Source organism: Suricata suricatta, chromosome 9 (assembly GCF_006229205.1).
Source record: "Suricata suricatta isolate VVHF042 chromosome 9, meerkat_22Aug2017_6uvM2_HiC, whole genome shotgun sequence".
In the NCBI taxonomy this organism is placed as follows: Eukaryota; Metazoa; Chordata; class Mammalia; order Carnivora; family Herpestidae; genus Suricata; species Suricata suricatta.
This window is the reverse complement of record NC_043708.1, coordinates 109,384,122-109,402,857: the sequence shown is the minus strand read 5'-3', so window position 1 is coordinate 109,402,857 and position 18,736 is coordinate 109,384,122. Positions and strand designations below refer to the sequence as shown.

At 37.5% G+C, this 18,736-nt stretch overlaps 1 protein-coding gene across 1 annotated transcript in view; it reads right to left on the bottom strand.

The window, feature by feature from the left end:
* NEO1 (neogenin 1) overlaps positions 1 to 18,736 on the bottom strand; it is a 222,861-nt gene that overhangs the window by 189,075 nt on the left and 15,050 nt on the right. The window contains exons 4-5 of the mRNA XM_029952270.1: positions 8,239 to 8,432; positions 8,072 to 8,106 (exon numbers count right to left, since the gene is read on the bottom strand). Of these exons, the coding sequence (XP_029808130.1) occupies positions 8,072 to 8,106; positions 8,239 to 8,432 (229 nt within the window). The remainder of the gene's footprint in view (positions 1 to 8,071; positions 8,107 to 8,238; positions 8,433 to 18,736) is intronic.

Below are 18,736 nucleotides of genomic sequence, written 5' to 3'. Positions count from 1 at the left end.
AATCAATTTTTCTTAAGCACTACTAACTGTTTGCTTTTCTTGAAGCTAGATCATTCTGAATATTTCCTGTCAGACCTATGAGTGCAAACATATGGTTTCTGTCCTTCTCTGCCTGGCTTACTTCGCTCAGCATGACACCCTCAAGGTGGATTGTAACTGTATTTAAAGAAATGCAAGTATGAGACATGGTTTTGCAGACTATAAAGAGAAGAGAACGTAGACATTTAAAACTGAAGTTTCCTAAGTAGATGAGTCGCAAGTGACAATGAAGTAAGAGGTTTGAAGATATCAGCAAGTGGTTGTCAATGGAACCTAAGACAGACAGGGAAGGAAATTCACAGGAGTGAACTCAAGTGGGTAACACTGATGCCAGCACAACTCGAGAAGTCTGGGAAACCAGGAAACTGATGAAGCTGTGATATCACTTTAACAATATCTCAGCAATGCCGAGGGATGACAGGCCTAGGGTGCAATTCTGGAAGCTGGTGCTTGAAGCGGCATGAAAGAGAAGCCACTGGAGATAAAAGTGAAGAGTTGAAAATGACAACAGAAAGTAAACCAAACAGACTTATTTTCCACAACAGTGACAGACTTGCAAAGGAGAAGACTATAAAACAAGACCTAAAGTTTTCAATGAATGAAAGTGAGTATGTTAAGTACAAAGATGATGGAGAACAAGCAAAACAGATAAAATTTAGTGGCCCACATCTTGAAAGAGCAGCAATTTTTTGAGTAATTATTTCACATTTTTGAGAGCTATTTTTTCCGTTATTCTTCAGTAATCAGCTATGTTTTAGAGAGCTGATATTGCTCTAAAAATTGCAAATAGAGTACTTTTTTCATATGGAAAACAAGCATTACAGATTTTATGCGACTATACCACCATATGTTTACAAATTGTTACTAAGTTGAGCCAAAAAAAATTCTGAGTAAAGATGCATTAATTCTTGAACACAGAAAACAAATCACACATGAATAATTTATTGAAAGCTTTTGCTGTCAGCAGCTTTACTAACAGAAGTAATATTTATGAAATCCCACAGGACATCCTAACAACTTAAATATATGCAAAAGAGAAGAACATAAGACTAAGAATCCTTAATAATGAATCTTATAGTATCAAAGCTATTGTTTGCAAAGAAATCTGTGCATCCAGAAACTCTCGCTGTAAAATAAATGTTTCAGAAAGATCATGCCATCATTTCCCAAGGTCTGTAGACCAGGTTCTAGAAGTCTTCTATTCAGCTGTGTATTTAATGATGGAAATAAACTGAATTCAAAAGCTTGTTAAAGCCTGATTAGCCTAAAGCTAATTCAAGCCTACATTAGTAAGCTGTCATATTAAGTCATGAATTCATATTTTATTCACTGAGTTCTTAATCTCTTGATAACATATTTCTGATATGAACTAATCCTGCAGGGGGAGGAGAAAAGGCGACTTAAAAATCCAAGAAAGATATTAATAGTATCAGAAAGATAAGACACGAACCTCAGAGTACTCACAATGAGACTACATATGTATCAGGCAGGCAGCTGTAAATACATTTGTAGGAGTAAAATAAGACTTTTCCGTGCCACTGTAACTGCCTACCATTTTCACACAGATGTAGAATTAGTTACTAAAATGAAATGCAAATGATCCTTAATCACTTTAAAAGATACTCAACCTCACTCATAATAAGAGAAATGCAAATTAAAACTACATTGAGATACAAATCTCTTACCTACTGGCAAAAATCCAAATGTTGAACAGCATACTCTGTAGGCAAAGTACAAGGAAACAGGCTAACGGGAATACAAAACCTCATATCCACTATGGAGGAAAGTTGGCAACATCTAGCACCATTACAACTGTATTTACCCTTTGACTCAGTATTCCTATGTCTAAGGATCTATCCCATAGAGATGCACTGGCCAAATATGAAAAGAGGTACAAGCAAGACTATACACTGCAGCACTACTTCTAGTAACAGCCTGGAAGCAATCTTGATGTCCAGTAACAAGTCACACTGTGGGACGCTGACACATTGAGGTACTATGCAGCTGTAAACAGAACAATAGAATAACTTTATCTTCTACCATGGAGTGATCTCTATAATAAATCAAGTGAAAAAGCAGGGTTGGAGAAAAGTCGGTATATTTACCCAAGAAAGGTGGGATGTAATAGATATACACACACATACAAGGAGAGGAAATATGGTTAGCGGACATAGAAATTGAAGCTAGATGTCTCTGAACAGAACTTGTTCATAGGTTTGACTTTGGGATCAGGCAAGTACTTAACATATTTAAAATATAAAACTAATCTTAAAAATCCCTAAACACTGAAAGCAGAAGTGAAACAAACTTAAATCTCTACCTGTCATTATAACCACCCAGACAGGAACTGGTGTAAGAGAATTTAAGAAGACAACAACCAAGCTAGACTTAGTAGAATACACCCCGCAAGGACCAAAAGAATGGCAAAAATTGTTAACTGTTTTAATAACCACTTTGTTGCAGTTACTATTGGTACTGTTATCCTGAACATGTATGTCTAGAATAAAGCAAATGAGTCATTTCATTAACATCACAGAGAACAGGATTCTCAGGAAGAAACACAATATAGGTGTAAAATCAATGAGATGATCTGTTAAACTGACTAAAATCGACAACACAAGAAACAATAGGTGTTGGTGAGAATGTAGAAAAAAAGGAACACTTATGCATTGTTGGTGGGAATGCAAACCGGTGTAGCCACTTTGGAAAAACAGTAAGGAGGTTCCCCAGAAAATTAAAAACAGAAATACCCTACGGTCCAGCATATGCACTACTGGATATTTACCCAAGAATACAAAAACACTAATTCAAAGGGATACATGTATCCCTATGTTTATGGCAGCATTATTTATAATAGCCAAGATATGGAAGCAGCCCAAGTGTCTACTGATAAAAGAATGGATAAAGAAGTGGTGTGTGTGTGCGTGTGTGTGTGTGTGTGTGTGTGTGTGTGTATGAAATATTATTCAGCTATTTAAAAAAACAATGAAATCTTGCCATTTACAATGACATGGCTGGAGCTAGAAAGTATAATGCTAAGTGAAATAAGTATGATTTCACTCATCTGTGGATTTAAGAAGAAAAACAAATGAGCAAAGGGAAAAACAATGTGATGAGCATGGGTGTCGTATGGAAATGTTCAATCACTAGATTGTACACCTGAAAATAATATTACACCTGTATGATAACTAAGTGGTATTTAAATAAAACTTTTTTTAAAAAGACAATATAAGTGTAAAAAAATGAACCAATGTAAGGCACAATTTACGTGCTATAAAATTAATGCGCTGATTTTTAATGTACAGTCAGAGGAGTTTAGAAAACTGCATATGTCATGTATGTAGCCCCAATAAAGACAGACAATATCCCCTTCACCCCAAATTCCATTGCCTCTCTAGGCAACTCGCCAGCTTCCCCTAGGCCACCACTGTCAGTTCTTTTTTCCTGTTTAGAACTTTATGTTAATAGGAATGCACAGCCCCATGTGTCTGACCTCTTTCATCTGGCATAATGTTTGGAAATTATCAGTAGTGTTCTTTTTGAAGAATGCAATAATGCCATTTGCAACAACATGGATGGAGCTAGAGAATATGCTAAGTGAAATAAGTCAGTCAAAACAAAAAAAAAAAAAAAAGGGGGGGGGGAAAGAAAGACACATACCAAGAAACAAGACTCTTAACTACAGAGAACTGATGGTTTCCAGAGGGGAGAGGGGTAGGGTTGGATTAAATAGATGATGGAGATTAAGGAATGAACTTGTCATGATGAACACCTGGTGTTGTACAGAAGTGTTGAATCACTATAAAAAAATCAGTGAGCTGAGGTAAAAACCACCTATGCCTCAGTTCTAATCTTAAGAACCAATTGAATTTGTATTTTACTTCTCTAAAAAATCTGTATTCCTAGCTCACTTGACTGAAAACACCCAGAAACAAGGACCGCGCCAGTAGCATGAGTACTCTCCACACTGAGATCTTAGCTCTAAACTCCATTTTCCACACAAAAGAACCTTTAAAAAACTGGCTAATTCCAGGTCTGCAATTGAAACATGAGATGAATCTGCAACATCTCGTCAGATCAGAAAACAAAAGGCCATCAAATGATGACTAGAGTCATTACAATAGACTCAAGAGGTTTTTACTGACCAAATACGGCATGTTTAAGCATCAATAATGATAATAATGCAGTAAATTGAAACATTCAAATATGATGAATTCCATTACTTTACAATGTCCTAAAAAACCAAAATCAAAACCAACAAATGAAAAAACCCACAACTCTTCACCTTTAGAGAATGTTCCAGAACCAAATCATTATTTTGAAAAGCGGCATTTTAGAAGTGAAAGAACTAAGCATTTTTCCTAATCACACTGTTTCTTATGGCAATAAAACTGTTGATGAAAGTTTCTATTTATACAAGTATTCCACCTACCAATAAGGGAGTGCTACTTATATTGCAACCCTTAATGAACTGACAGACAATAAACATCAATGACCCAGGAGTCAGTAAACATTCTCTGAAAAGGACCATATAGTAAATATATTAGGCTTTGCAGGCTATATACAGTTTCTGTCCTCTATTCTCCTTTGTTTTTAACTATCCGTTTTTTTATAATACTTTAAAAATATAAAAACTAATAGTAGCTCATGGGATGTACAAAAACAGGCCACAGACCAGATATGACCATATAGGCCACAGTTTGCTAACACTGGTGACTAAGGACAACAGGGAAACAGACACAATCGCTTTTTGATGGAAGTATATACCACCACCACCTGTGTGGTAGTCCCACAAAACAGAATAAAATCAAAAACAAATCCTAAAATGGATCAAGCTTCTAGATCCAACTAACAAGAGTGAATAAAAATAAAAAGAACAGACAAATATACTAAGAGGTACCACGGGGATACAATCAACGACATATCAACTGAGAAGAAATTCTTTAGGACAAATGACCCAGGTTCTTCAACAAATAAATATTAAGGTATAAAGTGAGGTGGAGGGGAAAATTATGGCTTAAAAGAAATGTAAAACACATACCAACCTATTGTGTAGCTCTCAATTGAGATTCAAACAAACACAAACCTTAAAAAAACAATTACTGTATATGTGTACAGGATCATTATTCATAATAGCCAAAAGATGGAAACATGGAAACACCCCGTCCATTAAATAATAAATGTATAAATAAAATGTGATAGATCAACATAATGGAATATTATTCAGTCTTGAAAAGGAATAAAGTACTGATGCAAGCTATAACATGGATGAACTCTGAAGGTGTTAGTAAAAGAAACCAAGTGCCAAATGCTGCATAGTGTATGATTTCATTTACATGAAATGTCTGGACTAGGTAAATCCAGAGACAGAAAGTGCTATGTAGGGCAGAGGGGCAGTGGTAGAGGGAGAAACCCAGGAAATGGGAAATGGCTGGTAATGGGGTCTCTATTTCAGGTAATGAAAATGTTCTAACACTGACTGTGGTATACCTACTCAATTCTGTGAATATACTAAAAACTGAATTGTACATCTTAAATTGGTGAATTGTATATACATATATATGTACACACACGATATATATGTATAATACATAGAACAACATGTATTATTAATGATATAAATAATATATGTATTATGTATTACATATATATCATGTGTGTACATATATATCAAAATAAAGCTGTTAACAAAAAAATAATTATAATGGGTGGCTGAGTCAGTTGAGCATCCAACTCAGTTCTGGCTCAGGTCATGATCCTTGCATCACAGGACGAGAGCTGCGCTGGGCTCAGCATGGAGCCTCCTTAGGGTTGTCTCTCACTCCTTCTGCCTGTCTCCCCTGCTCGTGCTCTCTCTCTAAAACTAATAACAATAACAATAATAGTTATGAAAGGAATGAGGGCTCCACGGAAAAATGGCTAATTCTAGGACTGGGGCAAGAAACAGAGTTATCTTGAGGTATCAGAAAGTAAGGAAATGCTTAAACAAAACAAAACATAAAATAAAATGGAGCTATGCCAAAGGGACAAATGAACCAAATAAAAGCTTCCAATGGCCAAAGCATGGAACAATTTGAGCAATAAAATTGTAGTATTATATTATAACCCATAGAATAAAATAATGGTTGAATAAATTTAAAAATAGAGAAATCTCCCATGTGGAAGAATTCTAAATAATTTACATAAACACTCAACCGTTAAGGAGAAGGAGCATAACCTCCACTCTTACAGGCTGTGCACAGTGACGTCCTTCCAAAAGGGGAGAGAGCATGCTAACTTTACAGTGGAGAAACTTAGCAAACATTAACTACCTCAGCCAAGTAATCAAGGTCAACATCAATAGTGATAAATTAAATATATAGATATATAACTAGGAAAATGGCTAAGTAAATTATGGTATATTCCTATTATTCAATCAGTAAAAAACTGTGAAGGGAGGCAATAGGAGTAGTGGATAAGACTGTGAGTTGAAGAGGCTGCCTAAGTCCAAACCCCATTTCTGTTATTTTCTAACTGTCATATGGCTAACTATGGTCTTGGCAAATTATCTAGTCTCAACTTATGCATAAATCATATAATGCATGTAAACCGTTTAACATAGTACCTGGCACACAGTAAGTATGCAAAAATGCTAACTACTAGATTGTAGCAAAAATATAGAGTGTAATCTTAAATATATATGAAATTATAACTGTGCTTGGATTACAACTATGTAAAAATTATGTATATACAGATAAAAGGATGAGGAGGTAATCTTAAAACTGTTAATCTGTAATGACAGAATGATAGTAATAACTTTTTAAATTTCCATTAGTAAATTTTTAAAAATATAAGTTATAATCTATACAGGACAGAGTACAATAAAGCTAAAATTTTTATATTGGTAACAGTTAATAATGTTCTCTAGTTAAAAATTATAGCATCTGCTAGCAATCAACAGTTCTGCTTTGTTGTTACTTTTATTAAAAAAACAAATCAACATATGCTTACTCAAGGGGTTGACACTTCTCTCCAGTGGTTATCATATTAACAAACTGGTGTGAATTCTTCCACACCTTTTCAACAGATACTCCATGTTTCATACACACACACACACACACACACACACACACAGTGTTTAGGGGTTTTACTTTTAAAAAACGAAAGGGATAGTATATACTGTACTGCAATTCATTTCTCTCATGTAACGTATCTTTAGTTCCACGTCAGTGCATATGGTTCATTCTTTTCACAGATGCATAGTGATCCATGCTATTAGTGTGCACATACGGTAAACAGACTACTGAGAGTGAAAGAAAGTGCTCTTAACAATTATGCCAGTAGCACAGGTGTAAATCAAACCCATCCCAACTGGGACATATGGTCACACTACATCTACTGGTTAAAGTCCTCTCCAATTTTTTTGCTACTGTAAACAATGCTTCAACAAGCATTCTTGCACCTATAACTCTTTGCACATGTAAGAGATAGATTTCCAGAAGCAAAATTACTTAGTCAAAAATAATGCACACCTTAAATTCTGACAAATACCACCACCTACAAAAAGGCTGTATCAATTTATATTCCCTTTAACAGTATAAGATAGATTTTTCCCCCTTTCCTTTGTCAAAAGTGGATAGCTTTTAAATGTTTACCAAGTTAATGGGCAAAAAAATGATATTAAATTGTTTTACCCTTCACTTCCATCAATACAGGTAAAGTCAGGGGAGAAAACAAGATGGCAGAGAAGGGAGCTCTGTAAACTTTGTCTGCCCCATCTACTGAACTGAGGACACTACTCTTTTGTTTTTGTTTTATTATTTTTTGTTATTATGCATATTTGTTTTTTAAATTTTCTTAAATGTTTATTTATTTTTTAAAATAGTTTGTCAAATTGGTTTCCATATAACACCCAGAGCTCTTCCCCACAAGTGCCCTCCTCCATTACCAGCACCTCTTTTCCCCCTCCCCCTCCCCCTTCAACCTTCGGGTTGTTTTCAGTATTCAATAGTCTCTCAGGTTTTGCGTCCCTCTCTCCCCCCAACTCTCTTACCCTCTTCCCCTCTCCATGGTCCTCCATTAGGTTTCTCCTGTCCTCCTGTTAGACCTATGAGTGCAAACATATGGTATCTGTTAGAAGGACATTACTCTTATCGGCAAGAGTGGAAGAAGAAAATATATACTCCAGAAAGAAGACAACCTCAAAGATGCCTGACGTACCTCGCCTCAGGCAACAGCAGCGCCAATGCGGGCTGGCGCCAGGAGAAACTGCTCCCTCCCCCTACAGGATCCGGGCTGGGAGTTGGCGGCGGCTGCAGCGGCAAGGGCTGGCACTTGGCCTCCTGCAGCGCACCTCGCCTCTGGCAGCAGCAGTGCGAACCTGGGCTGGCGCCAAGAGGAACTGCTCCCTCCCCCTATGCGAACCGGATCGGAGCTGGCGGCAGCAGAGGGGGGTGGGGAGGCACTTTGCCTCCTTCACCGCACCTCACCTCTGGGGGCGCAAATCCCAGCCTAGGCCAAGAGAAACTGCAGCCAGCCGCCAAAGCCAGTACATCTCATCTGTGGCAGCATTAAAGTGCATGGACTAGGATTTTGAAGCAAGGCGGGCCTGTAAAATATAGCTTGGCTCAGCTGCGGCACAGGGAGACTGGACTCATAAGAGTGGCCTGCATTGCATAGTTACAGGGGAGCTTGTGGCGCAGCCATTCTACTCTCCCCAACGACCAAGGCGGGGCCTCCAAGAGCAGCCCCCAAGACCTACCTATACCAAACCACGCCTATCCGTTAGGGGGAGCTGCTGCTTCTTTGTACTTATTTTTTATTATTATTACTTTTTAAAATTTTTTTTAAATTTTTACTCTTTATTTTCCTTTTTCCTTTCTCCCTCTTCTCTTTTTCTTTTTTCTCTTGCCATCCAGATACATTCTCCCTTATCTCATCCTTATCACTCCCCTCAACTGGTTATACGCTTTTACTGCCCATTTTTCTTTGTTGTCTCTGCCCCCCTATATTTTTGCTTCTCTCCTTTTCTTCTCTTTCCTCTCCTTCCTTTTCTTTTCTTCCTTTCTCCCTTTAAATTTGGTTGATTTGTCTGTGTGTTTGTGTTCTTCCTTGTGTGTTTGCCTGTTTTCCTTTTCAGGACTACCTCAAGAAACAAGCCAAAGTACGCATGACAGAGAGTCCCAAATATTGCTGAGTAGGGAAATAAAATAATCAAAGGCACAACAAGAGAAACTGAGAGACACCATTAAAGAACATTTCTGAAAATGACAAGCCCTGGACAGTCAATAAGCCTCCTTTAACAGAGCAGTACTAACAGGTGCCCAGTGCTCAACGAGCTTTTAAAACTGACAAGAGAAGGGGCGCCTGGGTGGCTCAGTCGGTTAAGCGTCCGGCTTCGACTCAGGTCATAATCTCACGGATCGTGGGTTTGAGCCCCGCATCAGGCTCTGTGCTGACAGCTAGCTCAGAGCCTGGGGCCTGCTCAGATTCTGTGTCTCCTTCTCTCTCTGACCCTCCCCTGCTCACACTGTCTCTGTCTCTCAAAAATAAATTAATTAATTTTAAAAAATTGACAAGAGACAGAAAACTAGCCAAAATGACAAAACGAAAGAACTCTCCCCTAAAGAAGCTCCAGGAAGAAGTCAAAACCATAGAACTGCTCAAAACAGATCTAAACAACATAACTAAACAAGAATTTAGAACTGTCATAAAATTAATCACTGGGCTTGAAAACAGCATCAGAGAAGCTACTGATACAATGACTAGGGACTTTCAAAATAGGTGTGATGAGTTTTAAAAGGCTATAAATAAGGTGAATAATAAAATGGAGGCGGCCACCTCATGGATTGAAGAGGCAGAAAGAACAGGTGAATTAGAAAACACAGTTATAGCAAAAGAGGAAGCTGAAAAAAAGAGAGAAATTGACCCAGGAGCAGGAAAAGAGAATTCGAGACCTGAGTGATACAATCAAACGGAACAACATCCACATCATAGGAATTCCTGAAGAGGAAGAAAGAGAGGTCCTGAAGGGGTACTAGACCAAATTATAACTGAGAATTTCTCAAATCTGGGGAAAGAAATAGACATTCAAATTCAAGAGGCACGAAGAACCCCCTTAAGACGTAATTTGAATCGACCTTCAGCATGACATATCATAGTAAAACTGGCAAAATATAATGATAAATTGAGAATTCTGAAAGCAGCTAGGGATAAAAGGGCCTTAACATACAAAGGGAAACTTATCAGAGTGGTTAGAGAATTATCTACTGAAACTTGGCAGGCCAGGAAGGAATGGCAGTAAGTCTTCAATGTGATGAACAGAAAAAAATATGCAGTCAAGAATCCTTTATCCAGCAAGTCTGTCATTCAAAATAGAAGGAGAGATAAAGAATTGAGAGAATTCATGACTACCAAACCAGCCCTACAAGAAATCCTAAGAGGAACTCTATGAGGGAAATGTTGCAAAGAATACACAGTACCAGAGACACCACTACAAACATGAACTCTATGGAGAACACAATGACTCTAAACCCACATTTTTCAATAGTAACACTAAATGTACATGGACTGAATGCTCCAACCAAATGATACAGGGTAGTAGAATGGATTAAAAAAAAAAAAACCAAAATCCATCTATTTGCTGTCTACAAGAGACTCAGTTTAGACCTGAAGACACCTTCAGATTGAAAGTAAAGGGATGGAGAACTATCTATCATGCGACTGGAAGCCAAAAGAAAGCCGGAGTAGCCATACTTCTATCAGACAAACTGGACTTTAAAGTAAAGGCAGTAACAAGAGATGAAGAAGGACATTATATAATAATTACAGGGACTCTACATCAGGAAGAGCTAACAATTATAAATGTCTATGTGCCAAATTCGGGAGCACCCAAATACATAAAACAATCACAGACAGAAACAATCTTATTGATAAGAATGTGCTAATTGCAGGGGACTTTAATATGCCACGGACAGCAATGGATAGATCAACCAGACAAAAAAAATCACTAAAGAAACAATGGACCTGAATGACACATTGGAACAGATGGAACTGATAGATATATTTAGAACTCTGTTAGGAAATTCATCTTCTTTTCGAGTGCACATGGCAGATTCTCCAAGATAGATCACATACTGGGGCATACGACAGCCCTCCATAAATATAAACGAATTGAGATCATACCATGCACACTTTCAGATCACAATGCTATGAAACTTGAAATTAACCAAAGAAAAAAGTCTGGAAAACCTCCAAAAATGTGAACGTTAAAAACCACCCTACTAGAGAATGATTGGGCTAATCAGACAATTAGAGAAAAAATTTAAAAATACATGGAAACAAAACGAAAATACAACAATCCAAAATCTCTGGGATGCAGCAAAGGCAGTCCTAAGAAAAAAGTATATTGCAATCCAGGCCTATTTCAACAAACTAGAAAAAGCGCAAATTCAAAATCTAACAGCACCTAATGGAACTATAAGGGGAGTAGCAAGAGCATCCCAAGCTCAGCAGAAGAAAAGAAATAATAAAGATCAGAGGAGAAATAAACAATATAGAATCCAAAAAAACATTTGAGCAGATCAATGAAACCAAGAGTTGGTTCCTTGAAAAAATAAAATTGATAAACCTCTGGCCAGGCTCCTTAGAAAGAAAAGAGAGAGCACCCAAATGGACAAAATCATGAATGAAAATCTATTACAACCAATCCCTTAGAAATACAAGCAATTATCAGAGATTACTATAAAAAATTATATGCCAACAAATGGGACAATCTAGAAGAAATGGACAAATTCCTAAACACACATGCACTACCAAAATTCAAACAAGAAGAGATAGAAAGCATGAATAGACCAATAACCAGTGAAGAAATCGAATTCGTTATCAAAAATCTCCCAATGAATAAGAGCCCAGGGCAAGATGGCTTCCCAGGGGAATTCTACCAGACATTTAAAGCAGAGCTCATACCCATTCTTCTCAAACTACTCTAAAAAATAGAAATAGAAGGAAAACTTCCAAACTCATTCTATGAAGCCAGCCTGATACCCAAATCAGACAGAGACCCAGCCAAGAAAGAGAACTACAGACCAATATCGTTAATGAATACAGATGCAAAAATACTCAACAAGATACTAGCAAATCGAATTCAAGAGCATATAAAAAAATTGTCTATCATGATCAAGTGGGATTCATTCCTGGGTTACAGGGCTGGTTCATATTCACATATCTATGAATGTGATATGTCACATTAACAAAAGAAAAGATAAAAACCATATGATCCTGTCGGAAGATGCAGAAAAAGCATTTGACAAAATACAGCACCCTTTTTAATAAAAACCCTCAAGAAAGTCGAGATAGAAGGAACTTACTATTATAAAAGCCATTTATGAAAAGCCCACAGCTAATATCATCCTCAATGGGGAAAAACTGAGAGCTATCCCCCCAAGATCAGGAGCACGACAGGGATGTCCACTCTCAACACTGCTGTTTAAGATAGTGCTGGAAGTCCTAGCATCAGCAATCAGACAACAAAAGGAAATAAAAGGCATCAGAATCAGCAGAGAAGTCAAACTTTCACTTTGTGGAGATGACATGATACTCTACATGGAAAACCCAGCAGACTCCACCAGAAGCCTTCTAGAACTGATCAATGAATTCAGTAAAGTTGAAGGATACAAAATCAATGTACAGAAATCGGTTGCATTCCTATACACCAATAATGAAGCAGCGGAAAGTGAAATCAAGAAACAGATCCCACTCACAATTGCACGAAAAACTATAAAATACCTAGGAATAAACCTAACCAAGGATGTGAAAGACCTATACGATAAAAACTATAGAAAACTTCTGAAAAAAAACTAAAGACACCAAGAAATGGAAAAACATTCCATGCTCATAGATCAGAAGACTAAACACTGTGAAAATGTCATTACTACCCAAAGGAATCTACACATTCAATGCAATCCACATCAAAATTGCACCATCGTTCTTCTCAAAGCTAGAACAAGCTATCTTCATATTTGTATGGAAACACAAAAGACCCCGAATACCCAAAGTAATACTGAAGAAGAAAACCAAAACGGGAGGCATCACAATCCCAGACTTTAGCCTCTACTACAAAGCTGTCACCATCAAAACAGTATTGTATTGGCACAAAAACAGACACACAGACCTATGGAATAGAATAGAGAACCCAGAACTAGGCCCACAAATGTACAGTCAATTAATTTTTGACAAAGCAGGAAAGTGTATCTGATGGAAAAAAAGACTGCCTCTCTAATAGGTGGTGCTGGGAGAACTGGACAGCAACATGCAGAAGAATGAAACTAGACCACTTTCTTACACCATACACAAAAATTAACTCAAAATGGATGAAGGACCTAAATGTGACACAGGAAACCATCAAAACCCTCGAGGAGCAAGTACGAAAAAAGCTCCTAGACCTCCACAGCAGCAATTTCCTACTCGACACATCCCCAAAGGCAAGGGAAATGAAAGCAAAAATGAACTCTTGGGACCTCATCAAGATAAAAAGCTTCTGCACTGCAAAGGAAACCATCAAGAAAACTAATAGGCAACTGACAGAATGGGAAAAGATAGTTGCAAATGACATATCAGATAAAGGGCTAGTATCCAAAATCTATAAGGAACTCCCCAAACTCCACACCCGAAAAATGAATAATCCAGTGAAGAAATGGGCAGAAAACATAAACAGACACTTCTCCAAAGAGGCCAACAGGCACTGAAATGATGCTCAGCATCACTCACCATCAGGGAAATACAAATCAAAACCACCCTGAGAAATCACCTCATGCCGGTCAGAGTGGCTAAAATGAACAAATCAAGAGACTATTGATGCTGGCGAGGATGTGGAGAAACCGGCACCCTCCTACACTGTTGGTGGGACTGTAAACTGGTACAGCCGCTCTGGAAAACTGTATGGAGGTTCCTCAAAAGACTATCAGTAGAACTCCCCTATGACCCAGCAATAGCACTGCTACGGATTTACCCAAGGGATACAGAAGAGCTGACACATAGGGGCACATTTACCCAATGTTCATAGCAGCACTATCAACAATAGCCAAATCTTGGAAAGAACCTAAATGTCCATCACCTGATGAGTGGATCAAGAAGATGTGGTTTATATATACAATGGAGTATTACATGGCAATGGGAAAGAATGAAATATGGCCATTTGTAGCAAAGTGGATGGACCTCTAGGGTGTCATGCTAAGTGAAATAAGTCAGGCGGAGAAGGACAGATACCATATGTTTGCACTCATAGGTCTAACAGGAGAACAGGAGAAACCTAATGGAGGACCATGGGGAGGGGAAGGGGGAAAGAGAGTTGAGGAGAGAGAGGGAGGCAAAACCTGAGAGACTATTGAATACTGAAAACGAACCAAGGGTTGAAGCGGGGCGGGTGGGGGGGAAGGGAGGTGGTAGTAATGGAGGAGGGCATTTGTGGCGAAGAGCACTGGGTGTTATATGGAAACCAATTTGACAATAAACTATTAAAAAAATAAATTTAAAAAATACAGGTAAAGTCAAATATCTTTTTACCACATTTGTTATTTTCCACACACTGTATATTTTTATTTTACTGGTTATTAAAGTCTTTATTCTATTTTCTGAAAGCACTTCAAAAGTCGAAAATTTTATAATTAAAAATTGTTTTAAATTAGGACAGGAAAGAAGCTAAACACACCCTCTGATCATGAGGTAGATGTCTAAAAAGTGAAGTGACTAGTCCACTAGCTTGTCTTCTTTCATACTTCAAAACATTTTCATTTATATCCAAAATAACCTGTCCTGCCTATCATTTTTTTCTCTAAGACATCAAAAACAGTATGATAATACTTTATCAGGTTATTTACAAATTATTAAGCAAATTAATTTTAATCTGTATTCCCAGTCCTACACATATAATCTTTTTAAAAGTTTTTAATGTTTTTATTTATTTTTGAGACAGAGAGAGACACATACCATGAGCAGGGGAGGGTCAGAGAGAGAGGGAGAAACAGAATCTGAAGACAGGCTCCAGGCTCTGAGCTAACTGTCAGCACAGAGTCTGACACGGGGATTGAACCCATGAACCATGAGATCATGACCTGAGCCGAAGTCCAACACTTAACCGACTGAGCCACCCAGGTGCCCCACCTACACATATAATTATGCTCAGTTTTAAGAAAGCAAAATTTCCTACTTCTGATAAGGGGTTGAGGGAACAAAAATTATTTTTAATCATATACAAAGCCTTGTGTCTACTCATAATCAAAAGGCAAAGACAGCAAAAGCAAAACTAGTAGGACTATATCAAACTAAGAAGCTCTGACAAAGGAAATAATCAACAAAATGAAAAGGCAACCTACCAAATAGAAAATACTTGCAAACCATATATATGGTGGAGTTAATACCCAAAATAGACAAAGAATTCATACAACTCAACAGCAAAAATAAAAATAAAAATAATAATAATGATAATAATAATAATCAATTAAATATGGGCAGAGGACCTGAATAGACATTTTTCCAAAGAAACCATAAAGATTGCCAACAGTTACATGAAACGGTGCTCAAAATCACTAATTATCAGGGAAATACAAATCAAACCACAATAAGATTATCATCTCACACCTGTCAGAATGGCTATTATCAAAAAGACAAGAAATAGCAAGTGTTGGAGAGAGGATGTAGAGAAAAGGGAACCTTAGTGCATTGTTGTTGGGAATGCAAATTGGTCACAACCACTAGGGAAAATGGTACAGAGGTTCCTCAAAATTTTTAAAATAGACTACCACTAATCCAGCAATTCCACTTCTGGGTATTTATCTAAAGGAAATAAAAGCACAACTTCAAAGAGATATCATTTGTTTGCAAGAGTCAACACATGGAAACAATGCAGGAGTCCATCAATGGATGATGAATGAATAAAGAGAATGTGGTATACACATACAAGGGGTAGTATCCAGCCATAAAAAAAGAAGGAAACCCTGCCATTTGGACAATATAGATGAATCTTAAGGGCATTATGCTAAGTGAAATACGTCAGGCAGAGAAAGACAGGTACTGCATGACCTCACTTACATGTGGAATCTAAAAAAAAATTTAAAAATACTGAACTCATAGATACAGAAAATTGACTGAGGGGGAGGGTGGCCATGAGTAGGTAAAATGGACAGATGTGTCAAAATGTACAAACTTCCAGTTACAAGAGAAATTAAGTCCTGGGGATGTAATGTATGTCAAGTTGACTATACTAAAAACTGTACTGTATACTTGTACAAGAGAAGAGAAGATCTTAAAAGTTCTTACCACAAGAAAAAGAACTATATATGTTGATGGATGTTAACTTATTCTGGTAATCACTGTGCAGCAAAATACATACACACACACACACACACACACACATCAAACCGTTACACTGTACATCTAAAACATGTTATATGTCAATCAAATCTCAATAAAAATGAAAAGCATAGCAAGCTAAATGGTCTGAAAATATCACTGTTGATTTATTAACCAATAAAAATAAAATTACCTTTTATCTGTATTTATTTTCTCAAACCATTTACTCATTGTCCAGACTCCAACTATTAACTATAACAATGGTGCACAAATCTGAATCTCTTCCCTCACGTCAACTCGAGCTCCACAAATTAAAACCTAACGTCTCTCTCCTTATTTTGTCCAAATCTCCTTAGGCATCACTGTTTTTCCACTCCTCTAGTCTCAAAATTTATCTTCTACCTTACCACTCTCAGACCCAATTAATTTCCCAAAGTAACAGGAGTGCTCTCTTGTGAACGTGCCCATCCTCTCCATTCCTAGTGCCTCACTGTTAATCCTAGTCTTTGTCTTCTACTGAGACCACTGCCTCTTAACTCATCTTTGTCTCTCTCTAGTCTCACATTTTCCAAAGTATACATCCCCAAAACTTTTCACTTTTTGCCTTAATCCTTTTTTATTAAGATGACCCTGCTCTGAAAAAACACAATTCTTTTTATACAAATTGCACTTGTCTTCTTCGTACTTCAAATTTTCTTTATTTTCATCCTTCCTCTTTATTTTATGTCATAAATATCAGGTTAAACTATTTGAAATAGAAGAAAAGTTACAAAAAACTGGTCGGTATCAGCAATTTCATATGTTTCAACCCTCAAAGAGGTGCAACACCTTTGATCCCTCCATTTCTCTCCTTGGTATCAGTTTTTCTTCCTACATTTTCATCTAGACCCTATTTTATCATTTGAAACAACTCCTGATCTCTTGTTCCTCTTCAACCTCTTCCTTTTTTACTGTCTTTGCCTTGATCTACAAAAATCTCCCATTTATCAAACAAAAAAAATGTTTTCTTTAATGTTTCCCTTATCCTTGCTAACCCTCTGAGATACTCTCCTCTCTCACTCCTTCCCTTCACTGTCACACTTCCTGAAATACTTTGCACTCCTGCCTCCACCTTCCTCACTTCCCATTCCTTAACAATAACATGGCTTCTCCACTCATCCGCTCTACTGAAACCTTTTTGTGGAGCTACCAACAATCACCATTTTACCAAAAATCAAAAGCCTTTAACTTCTAACATCTTCAGGTATTTCACGTGAAGGTATTGCCCCTACCTCACTGCACCCTCCTCTGTCACAGTGCACTTTCTCCTTTATCTCTACCTCTCTAACACTTTCACCTATCACTCTCTAAAATGAAAGTATTTCACAAAGATCAATCCTTAGTTTCCTCTTTTCTTTTTCTATATTCTTTCCCCCTGGTAATTTGTGCACATTTTCTGGATTCAACTACCAAAAACATTTCTGAGAGGATGCTATATTATCTTACCAAGTTCATCTCACTGTAAACAAATCTCCTATCCATTGTGAAATGTTCCTAGCTCTCCTAACACCTGGCTCCCCGTGGACAATCCTGGTCACTTCTCTACATCCTCATAACCAAAGAACACAAAGTGACTTCAGCACTCTCCTAACTTTCTACTGATAACTTCCAAAATAGTACTCCAAATCTGTACAAAATTCCTTCTCCTTTGAAGCTTGTGCCAGTTATTAATTTATTACCGCTGTTTTAAGTTCACCCCTACTAGCCTGGAACTGGGTTCTTTAAACTATGTGCTTCCTCCGTCAGTTGACTTGTCATGAGGCTCAGCCAACACAAGGGTGCCAAAGGGATGTACCTATCTCCATACATCTTAGTGTTCTCCTTTACCCCTGTTGGAGTTAATTGCCTTTGACCTGAATTAACAATTCTTATTAAAAATGTCCCTGCTCACACAAATCATGAGAGACTACTGAATACTGAAAACAAACCGAGGGCTGAAGGGGGAGGGGGGAGGGGAAGGGGGTGATGGTCATGGTGGGGGACACTTGTGGGGAGAAGCACTGGGTGTTATATGGAAACCAATTTGACAATAAACTATTATAAAAAAATAAAAATAAAATAAAAAAATAAAAATGCCCCTGCTCAAAGTACTGGTGTGGCCGCTGCACTGCTTTATGCATTGGATCCTAACTGATAGGGGGCTTATGCCTGTTAGCTGTAACACTCTTATTGCCTTCTCAGTGCTTATTTCCCTTCCCTCTTTTCCTGAATTATTTTTTTTAACTTCATGACCAAAGCTTTAAATAATACTGAGACAACGCTGACCTTACATAAACATAAAACTATGTTCTAAGATGATATTCTTTCCATAAATGCTGGTAAATCACAAGTC